This window comes from Micropterus salmoides, unplaced genomic scaffold (genome assembly GCF_014851395.1).
Source record: "Micropterus salmoides isolate LMB-PRFRI ecotype aquatic unplaced genomic scaffold, ASM1485139v1 Ms_hic_scaffold_2, whole genome shotgun sequence".
Taxonomy (NCBI): domain Eukaryota; kingdom Metazoa; phylum Chordata; class Actinopteri; order Centrarchiformes; family Centrarchidae; genus Micropterus; species Micropterus salmoides.
The window spans coordinates 50,852,058-50,879,129 of NW_024041150.1; the positions used below are offsets into that span (position 1 = coordinate 50,852,058).

At 40.2% G+C, this 27,072-nt stretch overlaps 2 protein-coding genes across 2 annotated transcripts in view; one reads left to right on the forward strand and one right to left on the reverse strand.

Annotated features, from left to right (window-relative positions):
- The window catches only part of LOC119912750 (zinc finger protein 271-like), a 73,561-nt gene that overhangs the window by 40,537 nt on the left and 5,952 nt on the right, over nt 1-27,072 (reverse strand). The gene's annotated exons all lie outside the window — the stretch shown is intronic.
- LOC119912674 (zinc finger protein 239-like) overlaps nt 5,307-27,072 on the forward strand; it is a 60,012-nt gene continuing 38,246 nt past the window's right edge. Inside the window, exon 1 of the mRNA XM_038731964.1 lies at nt 5,307-5,498. Coding sequence (XP_038587892.1) covers nt 5,406-5,498 — 93 coding nt within the window. The 5' untranslated portion in view covers nt 5,307-5,405. The remainder of the gene's footprint in view (nt 5,499-27,072) is intronic.

Genomic DNA, 27,072 nt, shown 5'->3' on the forward strand with positions numbered 1-27,072 from the left:
AAAATCTTTGAAAATCCTACAATGTGATTTCCTGGAGTTTTTTTTTTTCTTTCTCATTTTGTCTCTTAGTTGAAATGTACCTATGATGAAAATTACGACCTCATCTTTCTAAGTAGGACAACTTGCACAATCAGTGGCTGAAATACTTTTTGACCCCACTGTATGTAGCAATTGTAAGTCACTTTGGATAAGAAGTCGGCTAAATGTAATATAATGTAAGAACCACTGGATGCTGCGATGAGGCTGTTGATGGACAGGATGAGAAATTGCTAATGAATTTGAGTAATTGAAAAGGGTGGTGTGAAAATAGATTTTGGCTAAATATTTGTTGTTGTTTGCAGTAATACCATCCAAACAATGAAACCACACATACATAACCTGTTCAGACATAAATTTAGATTGGTCAGTACTATATGTATTTATTTATTTATATTCAACTTGTTGTTAATTATATAGTATTGACGGATGCAATTCTATATTGGTGAAGCATAACAGTTAAATTCTTCACATAGTCACTATAATTTGATGATTGTGTATTAATTAGCCTATATCTCTCTGATCTCTTATTAATTAATGCTTATGATCTGACTGTATACCTCAACCTTAAAAACAAATCACACCATGATGTAGGGATGTGATTCATTTACATTGGAACAACATTTCTTAACAATAGGCAGCACATGAAATCCAGCGTGATGAATCAGAAAATTAGTACGTTTTATTAAGTCTCTGCCTCTGCATGCTGTCACACGTCTGACCGGCCTCCGTGCTCCACACAGAACGCTGGCCGACAAACTGTGCAGTTTAGCTCGATACTCATCAAGAAGTTATTTGATGTCTTCCACTCTCCTCGTCGTTGGTACCTTTGCGTCCGCTTTCGTTGCAGAGGTGACGCCAAGAGACCCGTCTTACCTGAGTCGGATTGGCCATGAACCTGACTGTATTAGTGAAACCAACAACGGCAGCGAGTGAGTATTAACCAGTCGTGGGTAGAAAAGAGTCTTCACAGAATGCAGGTGGGATGATTTGCATGGGATGCTGCATTAAAGACAACACGGAAATACGGGACAAACCGCGTCACGCATTAATTCAAAACGGGACAAAGCGCTATTTAGTTATCAAATACGGACAATTCCGTATTTTAAGGGATGGTTAAATAATAAGTTAATAAATTATTATTATTGCCATAATCAAGCAGCCCTAGTTGCCAAATAAGGCAGTGGGTTTAATTAATGTTTGACCTGAATATCTTGAGTCAAGTCAGTAATTGGTAGTTTGGTGTTTATTGATCTCTTGATGCCATAAAAAGACCCTTTTTGCTCTCATTCACAGCCAAGCTCAAAGTTTCTCACCTGTTAAAAAATGTTTGACACACACTCAGTAGCTTGTCTGGAAAATGATCTCTTTGGTTTTGGGTTGGTTGACTGTCAGGCTCCAGGTTGTCCAGTTTGTGCGACGCTCCACTCAGTATACAGTATATACTGTATACAGTGACAGTGTGTTGGAGTCTTTTTAATGACCCATCAGCTTCTCGGTTTTCTGAGTTTTATAGTGACTTTAAGCTCATTGTTTATCCGTCGGCTGCATGTTTACTGTTCTGGTTCGCTCTCATAGCGTAGAATAAAAGGAAACACAGTAAAAAGCTACAGTGTGGAAATGTAAGGAATTAGATTTTCAGCGCCCCCGGGCCCTGCGAACTCTGAAGAAGACGCGCTCCACGAGAAAACGGCGGGCGCTAGGTTTAGGGTAACCATGGTAACGGCTTTTGTGCGTTACACAGTTGTAGCCTATTTAAGTGAAGTGAAAATTATAGGCTGCATAACTTTACCTGATAGGCCTTCATCTAGTTTTGCGGGGAAGTTCCTGTTGATGTCGTGATAACTATTTAGATTCTGGAAATTCAAACGGCGACCATCAGTTTCTCTCTCAATGATTTGTGCTCCGTGTCGCGTCCAAAAAGTTCAAGACCATTCAACTCCGTCGGCATGTGTGTGTGTGAGCCGAGCACAACCGCAACAGTTTCTCGGAATGCACCTGCTTGTCACTGAACCTTGCTCGGCTACTGAACAGACTGTTTATGTTGCTCCCTGATAAAAGAAATATGTTTCTGCTGATACCTGAAAACAGATTTAAATATGTCAACCTGTTGCTCAAAGGAGCCTGTTTGATCGTGGCTCTCGACTCTAACTTGTTTTAACAAGCCAGATTAAAGGTAATGCCCTGCCAGTGGCAAATAGCTTTGGTTTAATATTAGTTACATTAATGTTTAAGTTGAGATTTACAAGAAATGCCGATATTAAAGTGAAAAGACCCGATTTTTGAGCCGATATTTAGATTTTGAAAATGATTTGGATAGTAGACCCCTTTCCTGTATAAATTACACTTAGAACAGGCTGATATTGAAAGCGGTACTATATGTGGGCTATAAAACCTTTTTCCTACATGGATTATGTTAATAAAATTACAGTCTCAACAACTTCACATGTAAACAATTGCACGTCAATAAATATTTGTTACTGGAAGGTGCAACTTTTCAGCCATCTGTAAACAGTGAGAGAGAATACGCATGTTTATTTTACCTTACACGTATCTGCTGTATAACTACTTTCAATTTAGCATATTCACATCTAGTTAACGATACAACAAATCCACGGCTCGGTCCAGCAGTGGACTCAGGGCCCCGTTTCAGAAAACGGGTTCAAGAAACTCTGAGTGTAAACCTGAACTCTGAGCTGTCAAACTCAGAGTTCAGGTTTCAGAACAGTGTTTAAAATGAGTTCAGTCAACTCTGCGTACGTTGAGCCTGATGGAAGCGCGTGCGTGGGGATGAAAAAAAGCCTCATCAATGGAGCTCCGATACTACGAGTCACTATGGCAACGGGTAAATAAATAAAGGCAGAGCCTCCATTTTAATCGGGTGGAGCGAGAAATATGAATGCTGCCAACGTGGACTATGATGGGCTTTAAAACGCAGGAGTGGAGGAAGGAGTCAATACTTTAACAATATTACATTTTATTCAGCGTTGCTCATTCATCATTTACCAGACTGGAGTTTCCTTAATGAATGATAAAGTGCTGGGATTCTCCTGCAGCCTGTTGTTCATTTTAAAAAGCTACAGGCCTGTTTATGCAGCTGGAACCTGACGGGACTAAATGCCGGTGGCAATAACTAGATAAAAATATTAATGAACAGATTAGACACAGTTTAGGCTCCTGATGGACCTGTGATTGTAAAGTGACAGTCAGACTCAGCAGGTCTATTAATGACTTTTTTGCAGTGGAAAATGTGTCTAGGTTCAAACTGACTGTGAAGTTTTAGAAATCTAATCTTGCTCATTTTGTATTTTATGAAATGCTGTCAAAACACATTCAGACTATCAAAAGATAATCTAAAACTGTTGTTTCAGCTGCACCACATCATCCTCAACAATCATATTCACATCATATCCAGCTGATAACTACGATAGGAATGTTCAATCTGTGCGACTACAATATGAAAGGTTACTGTTCATTGATCAGTTTAAACAGTAGCCTATACTGCAGCACTCTAACGCACGGTAAGTGTTTTTGTGCAACTGTTGCCAACCTGACAGCAGCCTTAATGTCCACAGAGTCACTGAGTTATAAGGACAGTGCAGCTTATAGATTTTATTCTGTGCTGAGGATAAATTTACGATGTCCAAAGATAACTCTCTGTCCTTACATCGATGACAGGTTGATCATAAAAGAGGTCATGTTCAAGAAGATCGTGTGTTAAAAAACAAAAACTAACAGCCTATTTAACCGTGATTTTGATGTTTCTGAAGACGTAATTGCGTTCCAGTCTTTGATATCGACAGTATGTATGAGGAAACGTCAGACGGCCGCTTCAGGCTCCGCAGGAGGAGTCAGAGAGCGTTGTTGAAGTAACCTCCTCCCAAGCAGGTCAGGTTCACAGCGCAAGTTACAAACCTAGAGTTTATCTGATCTCGCTCTCTGAAACTGAAAACCCAGAGTTTCCCTCATCTCGGGCTCAACTAACTCAGAGTTTGAACCTCAGAGGGCTGTGGTGCGATTATAAAACGATTATCAAATCTTCAAATCCCTTTTTTTTTAATGTGATTTCTGGATAATTACTAAGCATTTGCACATTAAAATCCAAAACAAAATGTATCCTAATCCCTATCCCCTCCCTAATTTACTTTATGAATTTCAGCTCCTTTATGGTCACACCGTCCTTCTCTCACCTCTACTGAGCAAAGAATGCACATCTTATTCTCTTACATTAACTTCTGGCATCTGTGCTCCCTTTACTCATCTTCTATTCACTCCTTTCTTCTAAATGTTCCATTTCACCTGCTTTCACATTTTAATTTCTTCTGGAGTCCCTGGATCTTGCAGTTAATCCTGCTGCTGTCCCTTGCTGTGATGTCTGTCCTTCCTCTCCCCTTGCTGACTCATCTGTGTGATAAAATACCACAAACAGTCAGATCAGCTAACATTCGTTAGTGAGCAGTGATGAGTGATGAAGCATTTTGAAGCTTTGGGGCTTTAAGCTGAGCACAGTTGCATCTGGTGGCGTGTAAAACCTTTAGACTGAGGCCGAAACGCCACCGTAACTCGCTGATACCAATCATTTTAGTCTCAAGCGTGCAATAAAGAGGGTTAACTCTAACCTGACAGTTGATATTTATGAGATTCAGACATGTGATTGGACAGTGATATTCATTAAACTAGCCTTTAGTTACATTAGTACAGGAGCAAAATGAACTGAATGAAACCTGGTTCACAGCGTAAGTTGGCGGGTTACAGACCCAGAGTTTATCTGATCTCGCTCTCTGAAACCGAAAACCAAGAGTTTCTCTTATCTTGGGCTCAACTTGACTCAGTTTTGTTGATGTTTACTGTTGCTTTACTGCTTGGTGGAGGGTCAATTGTTATGTGAAGATATGAAGTTTTATGGGCTGGGCTAAGACCCCCTGGTTTAAACATTTATTTAGGCTACACAAACAGTCCAGTCACTTAACGAGGCTGCTGATGAGTTAAAAGAAATATTTTGTAAATGGTAAAAAAGTAGGCTAGTGTTGTATTTTCCAGAACAAGCAGCACATGACACATCTGCACAGCGTTTGGCTCGATGTTTGTTCTGTTTTCCAGACTGCAATCAGCCTAAAACGAGCTCTGGTGAGTCAGTTCATTTCAAACAGAGTCTCCAGCTGCTGATACAGTAACGATGGTTTGTGAATCTCTGCGGGACAAAAAGCTTCAATCTGCTAAGCGCTTAGCAACAGTAACTAAGGGGAGCTTAACGTGCTTCGCGCGAGAACACGGAGCTCCACGAGGTCCTGCAGCGCTCCTGAATCTGAAGAGCTCCGACAGTCACAGCGGAGACCTGCTGGATCTCAGAGACCAGGACCAAGAGCGGGATGGAGGAGGACAACCAGGACCCGGAGCCCCGGAGCAACAACGTCCCCGGAGGACAAACAGCAGGCTCGAGCTCTGATAGCACCGATGTTCAGGTCAGTGTTCATGAACACAGCTAGCAGCTAACAAGAAGCTAACGTGGCGTTAGCTCGGCCTGGTTCCGACACGTAGCTTCATATTGACTGTAAACAAGATGTAATGTAGCAGGATTCAACAGTGGAGCCATCAGAACCCCGTATCTCTACAGAACCCACACTTAATGTGACGGTCGGAACCGAGGAGGAGGAGGAGCAGGAGGAGGAGGAGGAGGTCTCTTGTAGCATGTAGCCTGCTGCCTGGGTGTTAGCATGCTAGCTAAGACTGGACAAAGCTGAAGTTAACTTCCGGTTCGGCAGTTAAGGGAAACTTAACTGTGATTTTTTTCACCCGTCCCCAAGCGACGCGTCCCAGAACATCGTCCCATAAGCACCACAACACTCACTAATACTTACAGTATGCATGTACATGTAATAGAGAGCGTTCAGAAGACTGCTTAGGCTTTGTGTTATCAACACTGCAAAGACTTTACAACCAATGACAGTTACAGGTGGGCAAGGGCGTCAGTTTGTGTGGCGGAGACTTTTAGGGGCTCAGATTAGAGTTGTGACGATGCAGAATACTGGGGTCACAAGAACAAGACTAGAAGTTATTTTAATACTATTTAAAAGAAGTATTAATTGATAAAAATATACAGTTGGGGGTCCTCGCTCAGACGAGTTTGAGCATTAAACACTTAATTTCCCGCATTCTGGAGCCATTTTCTGCACCAGTAAACATCTTTATTTATATAAAGGGCAACACAAAATTCAGATGGCATATGACAATTCTGAATATACAATGCAGATCTGTTTTTTCTATATTTACATTGTATTGCATGTTTTCTTAATGCCTTATTGTTATTTAACATTTCTTGAATTTGAGGGTCGTGATGGTGCAGTGGATAATTAAGTTCTGAAAATGGTCCAGTCAGCAGCAGAATCTTTGGCTTGAGCCCATGCAACATTTCTCTCTCTCATCATAAAGGTTAACTCTTCAGTGAGCCATAGATTATTCCTCCCGCTAATTCTAAATGTCTTTTTAAAGGAGCGTGCTTATTACAAATAGCTGAAAAGGCATTGCAAGGCATGTTTAACATCAGCTATCAGACAGACACCCTCCAAATTACAGTTGTACAGATCATGATTAAAAGCCTGTTATTAAAATGTTTATAACACCTTTTAAAAACATAACAAGGTTTACGTTTAGGTAGGCCAATCCCAGTTAAGATCACCCATTAGAATTACTTTGGAGTGATTAAGGTTGAGTAGTATTTCATAAAGAGAGGAAATAGTTTATTTTGTGGCGGATCGTGGCCTGTAACAGCCAACAATAATGAGGTGTATGTCCTTGAATAAATTTACTTTCAATGCCAGTAGATCAAATTGTTTGACTTTACTTACTGACAATGTAAGCAACTCTGCCCCCCTTGCCTGAACGATCTGCTCTGAATATATTCGCCATCCTATAGCATCATATTATCTGTTCATGTTGATTTTAACCACGTTTCTGGTAAGACCATGATGTCCATGTCTGTTATATCAACCCACAGTCTTAGCGTGTTCATTTTTGGAAGGAGACTTATAACTTTAAAATACGTGAGTCCAAGTCCGGATCTGTTTTTGAAGTCACATGGGGTATATATTAGAGCCCGACCGATATATTGGCCGATATGAGCTAATTGCATTTAATCGCCATTGGCCGTTTATAACGGCAGATATGTGACTATTAAAAAAGAAACCTAGAGTCAGATCCAACAAAAACAATCTGAAAACAATCAGCTGACCGGAGTTTACAGGAGCTCACTGCAGCATGTAGAAACCAAACACGCAGAGGGCTGTGTGAGCGGTGAGTCGTTTTTTTGTCAAGTTACATTAGTCATTACATGACTTAAATAATTATAATAAAAAAACATTCATGACTTGTTAACCCTCCGTTTTTCTCTGCCATCTCCCGGCTTCCTAGCAGCTCACCGCAGGTTAATGTTACGGTAGCTGAGTGTTGGAAGCTGCTGACAGACGTAACTGTAGATTTATTCTGAAACAGTGTGGCAGTTCTAGTGAACGGTCCACATTTATCTCTAGTTCATCACTAAATATTCTCTAAAATCACATAACATTACAGCAGCTCATGCTGCCCGTTGCTAAATTAGCCACAAAGCTAATGGCGTGTTTATCAGTGGAGGAGCGCTAACATCGTAATGAGCCGTTAAACTATAGTTTCTGACGTATTCTAAATATATCTGCAGTTAGTCTGCGTGTCTGAAATGATTAAACCAGAGCGGACATGTAAATAAACGTGAGCTGAACAAGAAAATAACACGGCTTCCTGTAGCTCCTCTTTGTGTGACGTTGTAGATGTGAAACGCTGTAGTCAGAGCCGTAACGGCTGGTTTTTGAGACTATTATCTATTTTATTAACATAATCCATTTAGGAAACAGTTTTATAGCCCACATACATACCAACTTTCAATATCATCCTGTTCTAAGTGTAGTTTATACAGGAAAGGGGTCTACTATCCAAATCATTCTTAAAATCAAAATATCGCCTTATAAATCAGCTCTTTTTCACTTAATATCGGCATTGGCCCCCAAAAACCCATATAGTATATATTTTGTTTTTTGTGAGTCAGGCCCAGGATCTGGTGGTCTTTCCCAGCAAAAGGAGTAAAACAATAGACTTACTGTGGGCTTTTCATCATGGTTATTTAAGTTGTTCACTATTAGCAGGTGTAAAGAGGGGCTCACTTTTATTTGACGCATCCTACCACCCAGATTGTAGGGTATAAAATAGGCCCAGACCTGATCAAATGGCACCAATGTGATCAGTTAGGCTCACCATACAAGCCATTTACCAGTAGTCAGGTGAAGCAGGCCATCCAGAAGACAGAGTAGGTTCGAAATTGACCTTTCGCTAAGCCACGCCCTGAATACACAGCTGGCCAATCACAGCCATTGACTCTAATGTAAAAGGCGATGTTGTCTAATTTATTTTGCCAGTATTTTTCTAAGATATGGTCAAACGCTGTTCCTGGGGCACTTGTAATAGTTAGAGTTTCAACCCAGAGAGGTTGAAAGGAGAAGTACGATTTATTCTCTTTCCAAAACCTGAAATAAATCAAGAAATATGTCATATGTGGATTGTTCCTAATGTAATGTTAGTTAGCTAACGCTAGCTAACTTCCTACTGAATGTAACGTTATAAATCCCTACGGTTCTGCTTTTTACTGATAGTAATAATGAATAGAGGACTACCCAGCGGTAAAGGAACAGTGTCGATCGTTCGTATCATCTTTTGTCTCTGTCGTCGGGGGATGCGGTGGTTCACTTGTACTGTGTGATCGGTAGGCTTTAGCTTCTATCTTTCATTTTTTTCACGTCAGTTTGACAGCCTGAATAAAACCTTCAAATGTATAATGCAACTGCAAAACTTCTTTCTGAGATTGCATTTTCCAACAAATTTTACAGTATTTCTCTGGGGAGTGCAGTAATAGACAGTGGCAGCGCCGACAGTTTGTCGGACTGAGCAACAGTAACTAAGGGGAGCGGGGCTTAGCAAAGGGTCAATTCCCTCGAGTCATTCAGCAGATGATTTAAAATATTAGCCACTTCAATTCATCAGGCCAATGGCAGTAATCAATCTCCTGTTAGGATTGATTTAAATACAACAAGATACTATAGAAAGACACTAGATAAACCACTGGTTTCCCAGAAGAGATTACTTTCCTTGGTTAGGTTTTGCAGAAGCCAGGAACAGATGTCAAATGCCAAAGTGTGTGAGCATTCACGGAGCAGCTTCCACAAAACACACTGTTAGAGGTCTGTAATATTATGAGATGTGTAAGAATAATTTCTGTCATTTTGAAACTATGGCAGAACAAATTAAACTGGCGGGCCGCATGTTCTATTTATTAATGTGAATCGCTGTATTGACATTTACAAATTGTGCCTTTCCTTTGCTAGCGTTCATCTCAATTAGCAATCATGATTTATGGGTAACCATAACTTGATGTTTTCTGCTCAGATGCTGAAGCATTTCCGTCGTGCTGTTGTGGTAGGCTAGTTATGTTTTACAGCAGACACTCAGGCATGCAAACCTTTCAGCGAAATCAGACAGGGTGTCTCATATGGACGCTAAAGGGTACCTTTTGCATCAAATAATGTTTCGTCAGCCTATCTGAAAGCATCTGTAACACACAAGTAATTATGAACAGGCACATTTTTGGTAACATACTTTGACTGACAGGACCACTTTTGTAAGCTAGCTTACGATGTTAACTGTCCTGTCAGATACAGTAATGTTGTCAAGTTTATAACTTATCCCACTCTTATTAACCAATAATGTTAGCTAAGCTAATTGTTCATTTATTTATTTATTATTTATTTTAAACCGGTGGCAGCACCCTGGATGTAATGGAGTTTAACGTCAGCAAGACAAAATGTGTAGGCATCTGTTTCATTTATACTGGGTACGTGTCTCTATCACTTTTTACAGCACTTGTTAAAAATGCTTTGATAAAAGCTTGTTAAATAAATGAAAGTACTTTGAAAAGGTTTATTTGAACATATTTATTTAACATAAGATAAGACAAGCTACTAATTATAAAATTACCCATAAATGTGCATTCACCGGTTCGTACCATTTTAACAACTTCTTGTCACAGTTTCTTTTTGGCCAAGATTTCCGTTCTCTCCCATAGTTCTCTCCCTGTGAACATGAGAAAAGCATTTATCCGGATTTTCCGACCTGAAAATCTGACCCACATGAATCATCAGATCTGCAGATCTGTAATAAAAAAAAAAAAAGGGAGGGGTACAGGAGCTGTCTGAGTGAAATGGAAAGGATTTCAGGACATCTACAGGTTGACAAAACAAAGTTTTCTTCCTTTCCAAGTACAGTATCAACAAGGATGTTCGTTTGCGTTCAGCTCATAGACTGTAGCCTATATAAGCTTCAGCTGCCAATTCCACTGTGCTCTCGCGCCTCACTGGTACGTAAGGTGTTGGGCAGTAACACTGTAATATTATTTTTCCCTGAAAAGAGTAGTGTAATGGTCGCTCCACGCTCCTCATCAACAGACAGGCAAACAAGCGCTCCGTGTGGTAACCATGGCAACGGCTTCTGTGTGACTAAATCGGTCGTTCTCGTCTCAGGAACACGCCCACCCGCTGCCAGAGTTGAAATGTCAAACTTTTTCATAGCGTTTTTCAATAGACAGAGAGTTTCCTGAAGAATATAACTTTCTTCAGCAGTTAGGCCACCAGGTCTTAAACAGGCGACGACATTTGTTGCTGTCTATTATTAAAAAAAAAAAATCTATTAACTTAGACTCAATTATTTCATATTGCATATTTAGCTGTGGAAGTTGAGTAAAAAATGAATTCAAAATAAAAAATTATTATAGAAACTGATCTGAAAGCAACACAGAATGAGTCTTTCTACATTATATTCTGTAACTAATTAATTTAATTAAATGATTGATTCAATTTTCATCTCTCATCTGAATTTTGTTTCCCTTTACACAAATAAAAACCTTTCACCATAAATTAATGTAGGAAAGGCAGAAATTGGTGCAAATTGACCAGAATGCAGGAAATTAAGTGTTTAATGCTCTAAATTTTATGGGGGAGGATCCCCAATGCGCTGTACATAGTTATATGGGTTAAACTAAACTTTAGTAATCAGCGTACTCAAGTTTCTCGAACAGTTTGAGCCCTAAATGTGGATTATGTTCCGCAGTAAGGCTGCAGCTAACGATGATTTTAATACTCGAAGCTTTTACAGATTATTTCATCGATTCATTGATGCATCATTTAAGAAGTACTTTTGATTGGCGACTTCAGAAATTCATGGCCAGTTTGGAAATTGTTGTGTGTGTCATACAGCAAACATCAGACCAACAACATCAACAGACCAACAACCAGACAGCTGCTTAGTGCTGTTGCGGTTACGTAATGCGAAATAAGTTTCGTTTTATGGCGGACGAACTGTAACATTACAGTGTTGTTTTCTTTAAGCTTGAAATAATACCATACTTTGGAACCTTCTTGGTCCTTCGCTATTTTCTCTCTCTTCCTCCACTTTTCAAATAGTAATAAATGTCCATGCGAAGCAATGTGCTATATATTTATATGGATTAAACAAAGCCTTGATTCATTTACATTTATTAATTTATCTGACGCTTTAATCCAAAGCTTACAAGTGCTATGCATGTCAGGTGTCTTGCTCAGGGCCACAATGGTGGATGTCTCACAGTAGGAATCGAACCCAGGTCTCCCTCACCAAAGGCAAGCATCTTATCTATGCGCCATCACCACCCCATGCCATAATTCAAAGAATTTGCGGCGATGCATTTTAGTAATTGATTTAATCGATGAATCATTTCAGCTGTATTACACAGACATGCTTTAAATGTATTTTACGGTTCTTTGTATCTTGCTCCACCATGACATCTGCCTTACTGTCTTTCTCTCTGAATGTCTGTTTGTTGCTATAGAAACTGAGAGGAAGAGAGGGACTCGAACGTCACCGCTGTCAGCACTGTAACAAATCCTTCACAAGATCTGGATCTTTAAAGATTCATCAGAGGCTTCACACTGGAGAGAAACCGTACAGCTGTGAGCAGTGTGAGAAAGCTTTTACCACATCAGACAAACTAAAAGTCCACCGACGCGCTCACACTGGAGAGAAACCGTACAGCTGTGACCAATGTGAGAAAGCTTTCTCTTGCGCAGGTAACCTAAAAGTCCACCAACGTGTTCACACTGGGGAGAAACCTTACTGGTGTGACCAATGTGGGAAAGCTTTCACTACATCAAGTATATTAAAAGAACATCAACGGATTCACACTGGCGAGAAACCGTACAGCTGTAACCAATGTGGGAAAGCTTTCATTAGCTCAGGTGGACTAAAAGTCCACCAACGTGTTCATGCTGGGGTGAAACCCTATTGGTGTTCCCAATGTGGGAAAGCTTTTACTACGTCTGGTGTACTAAAAGAGCATCAACGTATTCACAGTGGAGAGAAACCATACAGCTGTGACCAATGTGCGAAAGCTTTTATTAGCGCTGGTATACTTAAAGTACACCAGCGTGTTCACACTGGTGTGAAACCCTATTGGTGTGACCAATGTGGGAAAACTTTCACTACATCAAGTGTACTGAAAGAACATCAACGTATTCATACTGGAGAGAAACCGTACAGCTGTGACCAGTGTGGGAACGCTTTCATTAGCTCAGGAAGACTAAAAGTCCACCAACGTCTTCACGCTGGAGTGAAACCTTACTGGTGTGACCAATGTGGGAAAGCTTTCATTAGCTCAAGTGACCTTAAAATGCACGAACGTGTTCACACTGGAGAGAAACCTTACAGCTGTGACCAATGTGGGAAAGCTTTCATTAGTTCAGGAGACCTTAAAATCCACCAACGTGTTCACACTGGAGAGAAACCTTACTGTTGTGACCAATGTGGAAAAGCTTTTTCTCAGCGTAGCAACCTTAAACGCCACAAAGGCAGTCACGCTGCTTCCTTTAGAAAAATTTTCAGAGCCAGGCCAGCGGTTCCCTCCTGCCTCCTCCTCATTCCTTGATAGATATATTTTATATTCTGAGCTTTAGTAACGATAACGTAATATTCTTTGTTATTGTGTCTATAATTACATCCTATCTTGCTCTTCTTTCACCCAAAATCCTGCCGTTGTCACACACTGTAGATATGAGGACATGCCACCCACCCTCACCCAGTCTGCTGGAGGGAGAGTCCTGTAAGAAGTGGGTCAGAGCCATGATTCTCGATCCACTTGGGTGGAAACAGGGACTACAAAAACACTACAGACATTTGTGTTCAGTCTGAACAAACCTTTGTTCTTGTGAACGTATGCATTGTGTCACGATGCAAAGAACATTGTCGTCCGTTGTAAACTTTGTGCAACAAGCAAAAAGCTTTTAACTGCGAACCATTCTACATTTATACTTGGACTAATGTTAATTGAAGCATCAGCTAAAGCAGCACAGCAACGTGAAACTCAGAAAGAAACTCCGGCCGCTGCTGCCAGTGCTGCTTGGACTCATCAGGAGACAGTGGGGTTGTATCACCCTGTAGTAAGTAGAGTAGCTAATATTACTTTTTGAAGGAGTATATGCTAAGTAACTAGTAGGTGAAAACTATATTAGTTAGAGTCGACTATAAGGATTGGATAAATTAGGCATGTTTTGATTATTGCTTGTTATAGCCTAGGCTATGTCTAATGTTTATTTTTTTTACACAACGGCTTCTGTGTGATTGGCGCGATCCCATGAAACTGGCTTCCACTAACTTCCACTGAACTAATTTGAAAGTTAGTAGTTATATTATTTAGCTATAGATGCAATTTTTTTCATGTCAGTTGTTGTTTATCTGTTGATGTTAAAAACAAAAAGTTAAAAAACATAATTAAAAAAATAATTATTTTAGAGAGGCTGTGATGATGCTGTGGATTAGACACTTTGATTCCCACTGCAACACATCCACCAAATAACTTATTGGCATGGGTCCTGCTTTACCATCCATGTTTTATTGGTGTGTGGGGGGGTATCAGTATATTTTCTGTGTAATAATCTGAGCTGTAGACTTGAGACTTGGACGCGAGTCCTTTTCAAAATTCTCATTAAATTAGTCACACAAAGAGAAGCTTTGACTCATTATTTGAAACTGGATGTTCAATGAACTGTTTCCATTCAACAATATTTGTTGTGGGTTCAGAAAACATGACATTCTCCATCCATCCATCCATCATCAACCGCTTGGAGCCAATCCCAGCTGACATCGGGTGAAAAGCGGGGTACAACCTGGACAGGTTGCCAATCCATCGCAGGGCCACACAGACAAATAACCAATCACACTCACACCTAAGGACAATTTAGGGTCACCAATTAACCTAGTCTGCATGTCTTTGGACGGTGGGAGGAAGCCGGAGCACCCAGAGAGACCCCACGCAGCCACAGGGAGAACATGCAAACTGCACACAGAAAGGCCGGGGCAACCGGAGTTTAAACCCAGGACTTTCTTGCTGAGAGGCGACAGCGCTAACCACCGTGCCGCCCCATGACAGAATCTGTCGGGTCCAAAAAAATTATAATCGCAACACTGCATGAACTGAACTCACAGATGTAAGACTTTGTCTATGTACACAAAGGTCTATTTCTCTCAAATAATGTTCCAGCATGGATTTTGCACAGGTGTGCCTTAGGCTGGCCACAATAAAAGGCCACTCGAAAAATGTGCAGTTGCATCACACAGCACAATGCCACAGATGTTGCAAGTTTTGAGGGAGCGTGCAGTTGGCATGCTGACTGCAGGAATGTCCAGCAGAGCTGCTGCCTGTGAATTGAATGTTCATTTCTTTACCATAAACCGTCTCCAAAGGCATTTCAGAGAATTTGGTACATCTGACTGGCCTCACGACTGCAGACCACATGTAACCACACCAGCCCAGAACCTCCATGATTGTCTCAGTCCAGCCACCCGGGCAGCTGCTGCAACAATCGGTTTGCGTAACCAAAGAATTTCTGAAGAAACTCTCAGGAATCGTCTTAAGGAAGCTCATCTGCATGCTCGTTGTCCTTATCAGGTCTCTACCTGACTGCATCTTTGCACAGCCATTGAAGAGGAGTGGACCAACATTCCACAGGCTACAATCAACAACCTGATCAACTATAAACATATATTCAAGTGTGCATATTAGCTGCCTGGTTGTTGAAATTATTTATAGGATTATAATTGAATATTTTAAATATAGCTAAATAATGTTTCTAGAGCAGCAACAATGTTTACAACAGCAAAGTCACTATATAAACTCACAATAATGAGTGACGTTTAGAAAGAATAAAAAACTCAATCTTTATTATTCCTCCTCTTCCTTCCCCTCCCTGCTGTTACTCACTGCCTGCAGGTAATGTTACCTGGTCGAAGGAGGAGCGGCTGGTTTGTCTCAGCCAGCAGCTGAGTTTACAACAATGTGCCAGATATTAAGATTACAGACCAGTCTGTGCTTCAGACAGACAGCTTTTTTTATTAGGGCCCGAGCACGACCGTGCGAGGTCCCTATTGAATTTGCTCGGATTATTAGGGCCGAGCACGACCGTGCGAGGTCCCTATTGAATTTGCTCGGATTATATATATTTTTTTTTTTTTTTTTTTTTTTTCTTTTTTCTGCAAAGTAGGCTCAACTGACATGGCCTAAACATTCTCGAAAACTCACCAAAATTTGCAAACGTGTCAGAACCGGTGAAAAATTTCGTATTCTACAAGTTTCGCACATGGGCGTTGCAAAATGACTCGCTAGCGCCACCTAGAAAATTGGAAAAAATTAGCCCCTCGTTCACGTTCAACCTACATGTACGAAATTTTCTGGGGACATGTATCATATCAAGACACACAAAAAAGCCTCAAGAACCCATAGCCTAAAGTCAACAGGAAGTCGGCCATTTTGAATTTTACGGCCATTTTTGGATGATTTACACACTTCGTACTTTAACGAACTCCTCCTAGGGATTTAGTCGGATCGACGTCAAATTTTTGCTGTGCCTTCTAAAGGCATTGACGATGAAAAGTTGTGCTATTTGCGCGTTTTCGTCAATGGGCGTGTCCGTGGCGTCGATGATTCGCTATGAAACAGGAAGTTGTTGTAACTTCAGTGTACATGCTCACATCTGGACCAAACTGTACATCTAGGATGATAGTCCCGCCCTGAACACATGTACACGCCAACATTCACCCACAGTCATAGCGCCACCTGCTGGCAATAGAAAGTGACCTTTAACGAAGCAGCCCCCGCCGCATGTTTCACCTACGTGCACGAATTTTCTGTGGTACGTGTATCTTGTCCAGACGCACAAAAAAGTCTCTTGGAGCCATAGCCTAAACCCAACAGGAAGTCGGCTATTTTGAATTTTACGTCAAATTTTGGATGATTTACACACTTCGTACTTTAACGAACTCCTCCTAGGGATTTAGTCCGACCGACCTCAAATTTCTGCTGTGCCTTCTAAAGGCATTGAAGATGAAAAGTTGTGCTATTTGCAAGTTTTCGTCAATGGGCGTGTCCGTGGCGTGGCGTCAAAGATCAACTCTTCGCCATGACACGGAAGTTGTCGTAGCTTCAGTGTACATGCTCACATCTGGACCAAACTGTACATGTAGGATGAGAGTCCCGCCCTGAACACATGTACATGCTGATATTCACCCACAGTCATAGCGCCACCTGCTGGCAACAGGAAGTGACTTTTAACGAAGCAGCCCCCGCCGCACGTTTCACCTACGTGCACGAATTTTCTGTGGTACGTGTATCTTGTCCAGACGCACAAAAAAGTCTCTTGGAGCCATAGCCTAAACCCAACAGGAAGTCGGCCATTTTGAATTTTACGTCAAATTTTGGATGATTTACACACTTCGTACTTTAACGAACTCCTCCTAGGGATTAAGTCCGACCGACCTCAAATTTGTGCTGTGCCTTCTAAAGGCATTGAAGATGAAAAGTTGTGCTATTTGCAAGTTTTCGTCAATGGGCGTGTCCGTGGCGTGGCGTCAAAGATCAGCTCTTCGCCATGACACGGAAGTTGTCGTAACTTCAGTGTACATGCTCACATCTGCACCAAACTGTACATGTAGGATGAGAGTCCCGCCCTGAACACATGTACATGCTGACATTCACAGACAGTCATAGCGCCACCTGCTGGCAACAGGAAGTGACTTTTAACGAAGCAGCCCCGCCGCACGTTTTACCTACGTGCACGAATTTTCTGTGGTACGTGTATCTTGTCCAGACGCACAAAAAAGCCTCTTGGAGCGATGCCCTAAAATCAACAGGAAGTCGGCCATTTTGAATTTTACGTCAAATTTTGGATGATTTACACACTTCGTACTTTAACGAACTCCTCCTAGGGATTTAGTCCGACCGACTTCAAATTTGTGCTGTGCCTTCTAAAGGCATTGAAGATGAAAAGTTGTGCTATTTGCGAGTTTTCGTCAATGGGTGTGTCCGTGGCGTGGCGTCAGAGATCAAGTCTTCGCCATGACACAGGAAGTTGTTGTAACTTCAGTGTACATGCTCACATCTGAAACAAACTTTACGTGCTTGATAACTCTCCCACCCCGCAGACATCTACACGCCAATACCGATTTATATTCATAGCGGCAAGTGCTATGTAGCTCCACATAGGGGACACAGGAAGTGACATATAACACCTTCATGCGGCGTCGGAACCGCGTAGGAAATTCACAGCCGCACCGGCAGAGCTCCAGAATATGCAACTCGGCCGGCTCACGCCCGGACGCGCTACAAGTGCGAGGGCCCGCCCAACGCTGCTTGCAGCTTTAATTTAGCTTGTTTTTAACATTTGGCTAATTGCCAAGCTAACATTAGCTCTGCTTGTATAAAACATTCACGATGAGACACTTCAGGACAGAGATGATAAAATTAACCATTTCTACATGTTTACCTTACAGTCAGGTGTATTGATAAAGTATTGTCTTTTTACTGGTGAAGGATTTATTGCACGCACTTACGGTAATGAACGTAGCTGTTGGCAACTCAAGTAGTTTGGAGCCAACTTAACCCTCACCGTCTCCACCGTGACGGCGGGCGTCTCTCTCTGCTGGCCGCTGTGTGTATAGTCTCAATAGCAGAATTGATAAGCTCAGACCTTATTGAATTTCAGGTTTTGAGAAATGTTGGAACCGGGTCCTTTTAGAACCGGGTCTCGATCCCCATCTCTAGATAAAAGTGTCCGCTACTTGAATAATTATTATTCATTATGTAAAATACCTATTCTATGCAAACCAGTCTGAACATGGATGAGTTGCTGACTTTCTATGGAGTGAGGAGCGATCTCTGAGGAGCTATGAACGAGGATACGCCAGTGAAAAGTCTTTTATATTGATTGGACGCTGCAGCATATCGGACTGATATGATGCATCAGGACAGGTAACTTTTAACTCAAGTGTATCACTGCAAAGTCTTTAACGCTATTTGATTTGCTTTATGATTCACCGTCTTGTTAAAATCTGTGTTCGTTGAAGTTCTGACCTACAAAAGCCCCACATACAACTTTCTTCATTTAGGCTATTAGAGAGAGATCAGCTAATGATTATTTTCATTATGGATCAATCTGCTGATTATTTTCTCCATCAATCAATCGATTGTTTGGTTTGCAAAGATTCTGTAAATACTGAGAAATGGTGTCACAGTTACCCAAAGTGACGCCTTCACAATGCTTGTTTTGTCCAACCAACAGTCCAAACTTCAACATTATTAATAAACATTAAAATTAATGTTTTGAGTAATAGAGTCTGGTGTGGAGGGTTTATATCATGTACCAGAAAACTTTCAATAAATAAAACGATAATAAAATAATTAAGACGAAAAGTAGCAAATCTTCACATGTGATTTCAATGTTTTTACAGGAAAAATGACTTAAAATAGTCACTGATTAACATTCTATCACTCAACTAATTGATTAATCGACTAATAGTTTCAGCTGAACTTGTATAAACTGTTGGGTAGTTTACTTTATAATAGAACATTATATTTGATAAACTCTTCATGTGTCTGTGTGTAAAAAAATAGTAAAATAATTCCCTCTGAGATGTGGAGTAGAAGTAGAAAGGAAAGTACCTGAGTGTTGATCTTAAGTACTATTGATTAAATGCCAGTTTATTATGGAATAAACAGCATGTGAGCAAAATATCAACTGAAATATTAAAGCTGATAAAACTAAAGAGGAAGAGGTCAACACCAGCATCCTGAAGGACTTCATGTCTTGTGTAGCATCACATGAATCTCACACTTCAGAGACCCATTGCAGCTTTACCATCTTCTGGAGTTTCTAATAACGGGATTTGGAAGCTTCTCTGAGGCCTCAGACCTTTGCTACCTTAACTCCCCCTCTTTAATGACCGTAAAGGTGCCAGTTTTGGGCACTGACCAGCTTAGACAAAACTTTCCCACTCTAAAAGGTGGTCATCTAAAGATGGTCTTATCAGGATAACAAAGTTACAAACTGAGGTGAATACCTGGGTTTTCTCTTCGATTGTTCTAACACGGAGAAGAGACTGAACACACACAGACCTTCCTCTTAGCCTGATTAGGTGTGATATGGCTAAAATCTCATATCCCAGTAACAATGTAAATGCCAATATAGAAAATTATTTGGAAATTTCTCAGCATCATAAAGAAGGATACGTGATCGACAACAAGTAATGTGGAACGCTGCTTGTGTGTCTGAGTCTGTTTGAGAGTAAACTAAAACTCCAACAGAGATGGTAAATATGGCAAAAAAAATAAGATTAAAAAAAAATTGTTGGACCAAGGGCAGCTACATGTGCCAAACAGTGACAGGTACAGTGTGTGGTAGGCAATCATAATAGCTCATTGACCTGGTCTGGTTCAGTGCAGTGGTGACTTGCTAATAAAAACAGAGGAGGCAGGTGTCATCCTAAAGTTTCTTGAAGGTCTTCATTACCACAAGAACACTATTAGTGTTAAAATAAAAAATATTTGTGGCATTATTATTGTATATGAACAGTGTAAAACAGGTTATGAATGAATGGAAAATAAAGATGCTTTGCTAAATAACTTATTATTGATGCACTCGCATACCAAAATCTATTTAAGTGAAAATATTTTAAATGCTTATCAAGGTAAATATCGATATGCGATTAATTTCGATTAATTTATTGCAAAACATGTAATTACAAAACTTGTCATTATTTGGATTAAAAAACAGCTCCTTGCACAAAGGGAAATAAATACAGAAATAAATGCTCAATAAAAAAAATCTGATTAAATTTACAAAAAATAAAGTACATAAATAAATGTAGGCAGTAATTAAATTATACAATAAGACATAAATGTATATATCTTTTAATTAGCTTCTTTGTTTATTCACCTTTGTATTAATTATCTTATTTATTATTTGTTATCTTCAACTTTATTAATTACTACTTTTTAAATGTATTTATGTGTGTGGTGTATTGTTTTATTCTTTCTTAGCATTTTCTACACTATTTCTTCAATAGTATTTATTTCTTTCCCCCTTTTTACATTTCTGTATGCATTTCTGCCTCATTATGCAAATGAGGAGTGGCTGTGTCTCACGGGCTCAACACCTAATATCACTGTGTAACTACAGGATAACAAGTGGAGATCATTCAAGATTTTTACAATTGTCTGCAAAACTTATTCATCTTGTGTGATGTGTGTAAAGAATGAAAATGAATAGAAACCATCTCTAGTGTGGGAACAAGGCCAGATGTGTGCATGTTGAGTTGACCTCTGCCGTCTGACTGATGACTGACAGGATGTTGACCCCTAGAGATACAGTCCCTCCCAGTGGTGGTCTAGTTTTTTGTGGTGAGTATACTGTGACTTTTCCCACCCCGCCTCATTCCTGTCCCCAAGCGACACATCGTCCCATAACCACCACTACACTCACCAATACTTACAGTATGCATGTACATTTAATAGAGAACATTCTGAAGGACTACTTAGGCTTTGTGTTATCAACAACGCAAATACTTTTACAGCCAGTGACAGTTACAGGTGGTCCAAGGGTGTCACTTTGTGTGGTGGGGACTTTTAAGGGCTCAGATTAGAGTTGTGACAAAAAAACACTTAGCATCTGAGACGTGACGATGCAGAATACTGGGATCACAAGAACAAGACTAGAAGATAATAAGATAGATAATTTAGTCATAATAGGACTGGGGGTCCTCCCTCAGAAGATTTTGAGCATCAATCACTTGATTTCCGAATGAAATATAATGCAGTAATCAGTAAATTGTTTTCTTTAGCTTAAGTATTTTTGGGGGGCAAGGCAGATATGTTTACATTTACATTGCATGTTTTCTTATTGTGCCAGTTATAACTTTCTCATAGCACTTACATTTGTTATTTAACTTTTCTTGTTGCAAGCTATTTTTCAGAACATTTTTAACAAATGCTTTCAAAAAGTGGAGGGGACAACATATCCCCAGCATAAATGATACCTATGACAAGCACTCATAGACAGATGAAGAAAGCATGTCTATGCAGGTGGGGAGATAGACTGACTTTTTATGGTTTAGTGTCAATCACCATCTAACTCAGCCAGTTAAGAGCTACATTTAGCCTTAGATGTTTCCGTGGAGCACAGTTTTTTTTATCAGCTGGTAATATTCAATGCACATTTTAGAGTGTAGGTTTCAACTATTATTAACAATAATGGAAAGCTGAGGCTCAGTAGCAGAAATAACAATGAACTTGTGAGCAGTTCTATGGTCAAAACTCATTCATTATAGAACATTATTAACAGTGAGGACACAAAAAGTGGTCCACATCATCTCAAGCACACTTAGCATATCTTAGCACATCAGGTTATGCACTGTATGGGCTAAAATGCATGAGCATCCACTACTTCTACTACTGTACAAACACACACACAGTATCGCATTCATTGATCCACCACACTAACGTTGTAGAGGCAATTTACAATCCCCTGCTGTTACAGTTCCGTTAATGATGACGTATATGCTACTTTGACTCACCAGGTAACGTTAGCATCAGCCTCATCTGGCTAGTTTTCAGTAGTTTCTGTAACATTAAAGTTAGTAAGTGTTATCAGGCCGAAGAATCAGCTGCAGGCTCACGAAAGCAGTAACAGAGAATAGTTACGGTAAATCTCAGATTCACAATGCAATATATAAAATCATTTTCACAATATTGCCTACACACACACGCCTGTCTATAGATTTGTCTCACTCTTACCCCTGCTTTGGCTAACCTTGTCCTTTCTCCCAATACTGTTTCCTTCCCAGATTATTTCCCACACTTTTTTGTACCTGGTATCTTGTTTCCTCTACCTGCAGCTCTCGGTGTGCAGCAGTCTCTGTGAGCGTCTCCCTCTTATTTTCTCGTAGCAGTCAGCCTTGACAGCAGCTACAGCAGGTCAGTCATAGTGAGCCAGTCCCAAATACTGTCAGCAATCTTTACATCTTGTCATGGTCACATATGTTTTATCAGCTAATATATCTCCTATGTTATAATATTTCTAGTCACAGATCACCTCCAGTAGTATCAGCAGAAACCAAAGCAGCAGCAGCAACTGTTCCCTATAAGTTATGTCAGCCCACCGTGTTTTAAAGCTAGATCTGGGTATTTCCTGTGTTTCTTTTTGAAACTGTGTCACAGCATTTGTTGACTTATCGATACAGAAGCATGTGTATATGCATATAATCAAGGAATACATAACAGCCCTATTTAAATCCTTGTTCCATGTGGCCCTTTTATACTTTGAGCGCCTGCCCTTCCAAAGGTCTCTGCACGGCCCTGGTCTCGCTCAAGCCGTAAGACTGAATCCCGACCTGGAGGGCATCAGAGTAAAAGGTATAGAATAAAAAATATGTCTTTATGGGGACGACGTCTTGGTCAGTCTAAAGAAAGCAGAGTCAGGAATACCAAGATTAATGGATTTCCTGCAGATGTATGGACCCCTGTCCATTAAGGGTGTAGCCTACCCTTTACGTTGATAAAACACAACAATATCTAGACAGACAGGCCTCCCTGCCCCTGGAACTTGGCAACAGAATTATGACAATAAAGACAAACATTTTACCCAGATTACTTTTTTTAAATTTGTTTCAGTCCTTACCCATTTGTGTCCCTGATAGTCAATACAGAGAATGGGATAAGACGATATACCGTTTTATCTGGAACGGAAAAGCTCCCAGGGTGAGATATAAAACTTTAAAGCTGCCATTTTGCAGTGGGGGGATGTGCTTGCCAAGACTCAAAGATTACTATTTAGCAGCAAAAATAAGACCACTCTTGCTCTGCTGCAATAACACATTATGTCTACCAGTCAAAAACCAGGATTTCATAGACTTGAAAACCATCTCAGATAGATACGGCCTTGCTCAGATGGATTTCTATAGGTAGCCTACCTCCAACTCTGGCACTACTTTGATGAGAACATTAAAGGACAATCAATTATTACCAAAATGTCTATGAAAGCCTATAATACCAAAACTGTCAAGAACTACACTGAAGGCCACTCGAAAATGCGCAGTTTCACTGTTATGGGAGGGTGAGGGAAGCAGTCAGTATCTGGTGTGACCACCAGCTGATTAGCGACAACCAGCTGCAGCTGCGATAATGATGTCACGGCATATACCTGGAGAGAGAGAGAGAGCGAGAGAGAAAGAGGGAGAGAACACCTGGACCACAAACGCTACCCAACACAGGACCTGACAGGACGTAACAATGTCAAATAGCTTGTGCTGTGCTGTTTGGCAGTGAGCGATCACCAGCAGCGTTACGCTTATATTATTATTATTATTATTATTATTATAGACCTTAATTGAAGTCATCATCATCACTGACACTACGGCATGGCACACACATATCGTCACTTTTTGTTGAAAAGTGGTGGGGACATTTAAAGGCTCAGATTAGGGGTGTGATGAAACACTTTGCCTACGAGACGTGACGACGCAGAATATTGGGGTCACCAGAACAAGACAAGGAGATACTGTTTTAGATGAAAAATCACTGATGAAATATTAGACAGGTAATCAAAAAAGAGCATTAAACACTTCATTTCCTGTATTCTGGAGACATTTTCTGCACCAATTCGTGGTGGAAATGTCTTTATTTATAGAAAGGGAAACAAACTTCAGGCTAAAGTAGCACATATGTAAACAATAGCTGACTACTCACCAACTCGGCCTTTGAGCCACCAACCACTTCATGGCCGTTTATCTCTACAACTCCACTGGCTATACATGTTTGCACTTATGCAAAATGTTGATCCCTTATCAAGTGTTCCTGCCCTTGTGATCGTTGCCTCTGTTGTGTTTTCTGTCCTTTCTGCACCACTCAGCTGTCCAGTTGCCGCCCGTGGGACTAGTTTTACAAATAGCTAGTAGGTCTAGTTAAAACAAGATCTTCTACACCTTTCTCTGACTTACTGCATCTTTAAACTCTTCACACTAAATAAATACTATCTCAAAGCATATAGCATGGCTAAAGTAGCACATATGTAAACAATAGCTGACTACTCACCAGCCCACAGCAAAAGGAGAACACCTGTCATGCATCTCTTTCAATGAAATTTAAATCTGTCCTGTTGGCCTCTGAGCCACCAACCACTTCATTTATCTCTACAACTCCATTGGCTATACATGTCTGCACTTATGCAAAACGTTGATCCCTTATCAAGTGTTCCTGCCCTTGTGATCGTTGACTCTGTTTTCTGTCTTTGGTGCTCAGAGAAGCCTATTTTAAATGTTAATTGTCCAATGAATATTTAAACTTGTTTTTAAATATTCATTGGACAGTTAACATTTAAAATAGATTTTGATAACTTTATGTCAGTAACAGTCAGATATTTGCCTCATGGTGTGATAGTAGCCTGTATCTATACATGAAACTGACACACAAAGGCTCCTGTCCCTTCAGTGTCTGTATCCAAATGTTTATTTAAATCCCACTATCTCGTTGTAACTTTACACAAGGATCTTTGTGTTCACTGACATTTTAAAATCATCTAACACAACTAGACATGTATAGCCAGTGGTGTTGTAGAGATAAATGAAGTGATAATATCAGAGTACGGTCTAGACCTGCTCTTTGATGAAAAGCGTTATGAGAGAACTGTTGTTACAAATTGGTGCTATTTAAATAAAATTGAATTTAAAAGATATATCAATGTCAGCTAAATATTTCATCGGCACTCCGAGTGCAGAGGTGAGGGTCGGACTGTATGTCACCGACACCCATGGTCAGTTACGGAGAACCGCAGCTATTGAACTGCCAGCATAAAGCCAGGATAATGTCAGAAGGCAGATTCAGATGTTCTGACGATTTATGCTACAGATTCCTCATATTAGACTGTGCATTTATCACTATTTAGTGTTCGGGTTTAGTTTTTGTGTGTAAAATCGCTGCAGTGAACATGAGCGCACAAAGACACCACGGTGGCTTATATTTTCAGTTTTCACTATATTCAGTTTTAAGTTTATTGATACAATTATTCAAGTTCAACAATACCAATTGTGTTTTCTAACATAAAAAAACCCGTTTTGCAATGTTGCAATTATTCACGTTCAGACATTCAGATTCTGCTGACACAAAGATAAGCCCATATGGACCCAGCATGGGACAGACCAACCTGATGGAACAGCACCATCTTGGTACAAATACAAGCGTCCAGGCTGCAGTGACCAGTGATATTAATTAACAGAAACTAGCATTTACTGTCCACGGATATTCTGTGCTATCAAAAGCTAATGGCACTTTTTGGTCACATGGTTACGGAAGCGCATTGCATTCACCAAAGAAAAAAAATAGACACCTTATCTCATAATTATATGAGAAAAGATGTCATAATGATTACTAGATAATGGTAAAGATGGAAATAGCCTTTATTCACAGATTTGAGCTTCCGGGATCAATAACTCGTAAGCAAAATGTGTTTAAAACACAAACAACTTTATTATCGTAGTTAAGTAGACAACAAGCTACAAGTACATTTTCACATAAATGAGTCTTCCTAGGAGTGGCACAAATAGCATTGGTCTCTACGTGCAGCCGGCTGTGAGACGAGTGCGCAGGGACCGTCTACAAAGTGCAACACCAAAAACACATTCTGCAGAGATATTCAATAACTTCAGACTTACACATTAATGATATACTGCTAGTTATACTACAACACTTAGTTTTGGGGGAAAAAAGACTTTTGCATACCAAATATTGGGTAGACAAGCTCAGGATATAACACAGCTATCAGGTAAAGAGGCATTGATTTTTCCTGGACGATTACAATTTTCCAAGACCTATATTTGACAGCATACACAAGCATTTTTTCCTTTATTGGAAAATTAACTTATTAGGATCCCCATCAGCATCGGCTTTTCTGATCAACTGCATGTTCAAAAAAATATATATAAAGGAAAATGAACAGCAGTATCACAGGGCTCAATCTTTCCCACAGATTGACTGTGGTGAGAGTATATTTGTAATATTTAAATGAAAATATATGAAAGAATACGTTACCCTATTTCTATTAGCCAGGTATTATCCCATTTTAACTACATTTAATTTTCCACCTTACTTCAGTCTTTACTTACCTAAACCTCTCTGTCTGCTCAGTCTACTTTATTTCAGTTTGTAAAGACAACTCGCATTTTGAATTTCTTCAGCTGCAATTCTGTTTCCACAGTAGCAGGTGAGCCACATGAGGAGGAGGCTTGTTGTTAGTTACCAATCAAGACCCACATATGCAAGTCTTCTAACATCATACAAGATGGCGTCCTTTCTGTGTGTTTCTCTGCAGGTGGAAATTGTTGTGTCTTGTGAAGTATTTAAGAACTTTCACACCTTCGTCGTGTTTTAGCATGCGTTCGGCTCTGAAACGTTCAAAGTGAAGCAGCATGAATCCGTTTGTGAACTATAAGGGAACCATTCCGGGCATAAGTTTTCCCACAGTGTTCACACCAGTACGGTTTCTGTCCAGTGTGAACATGACGGTGGGCATTTAGATGGCTTGATGAAGTGAAAGCTTTCCCACATAGGTCGCAGCT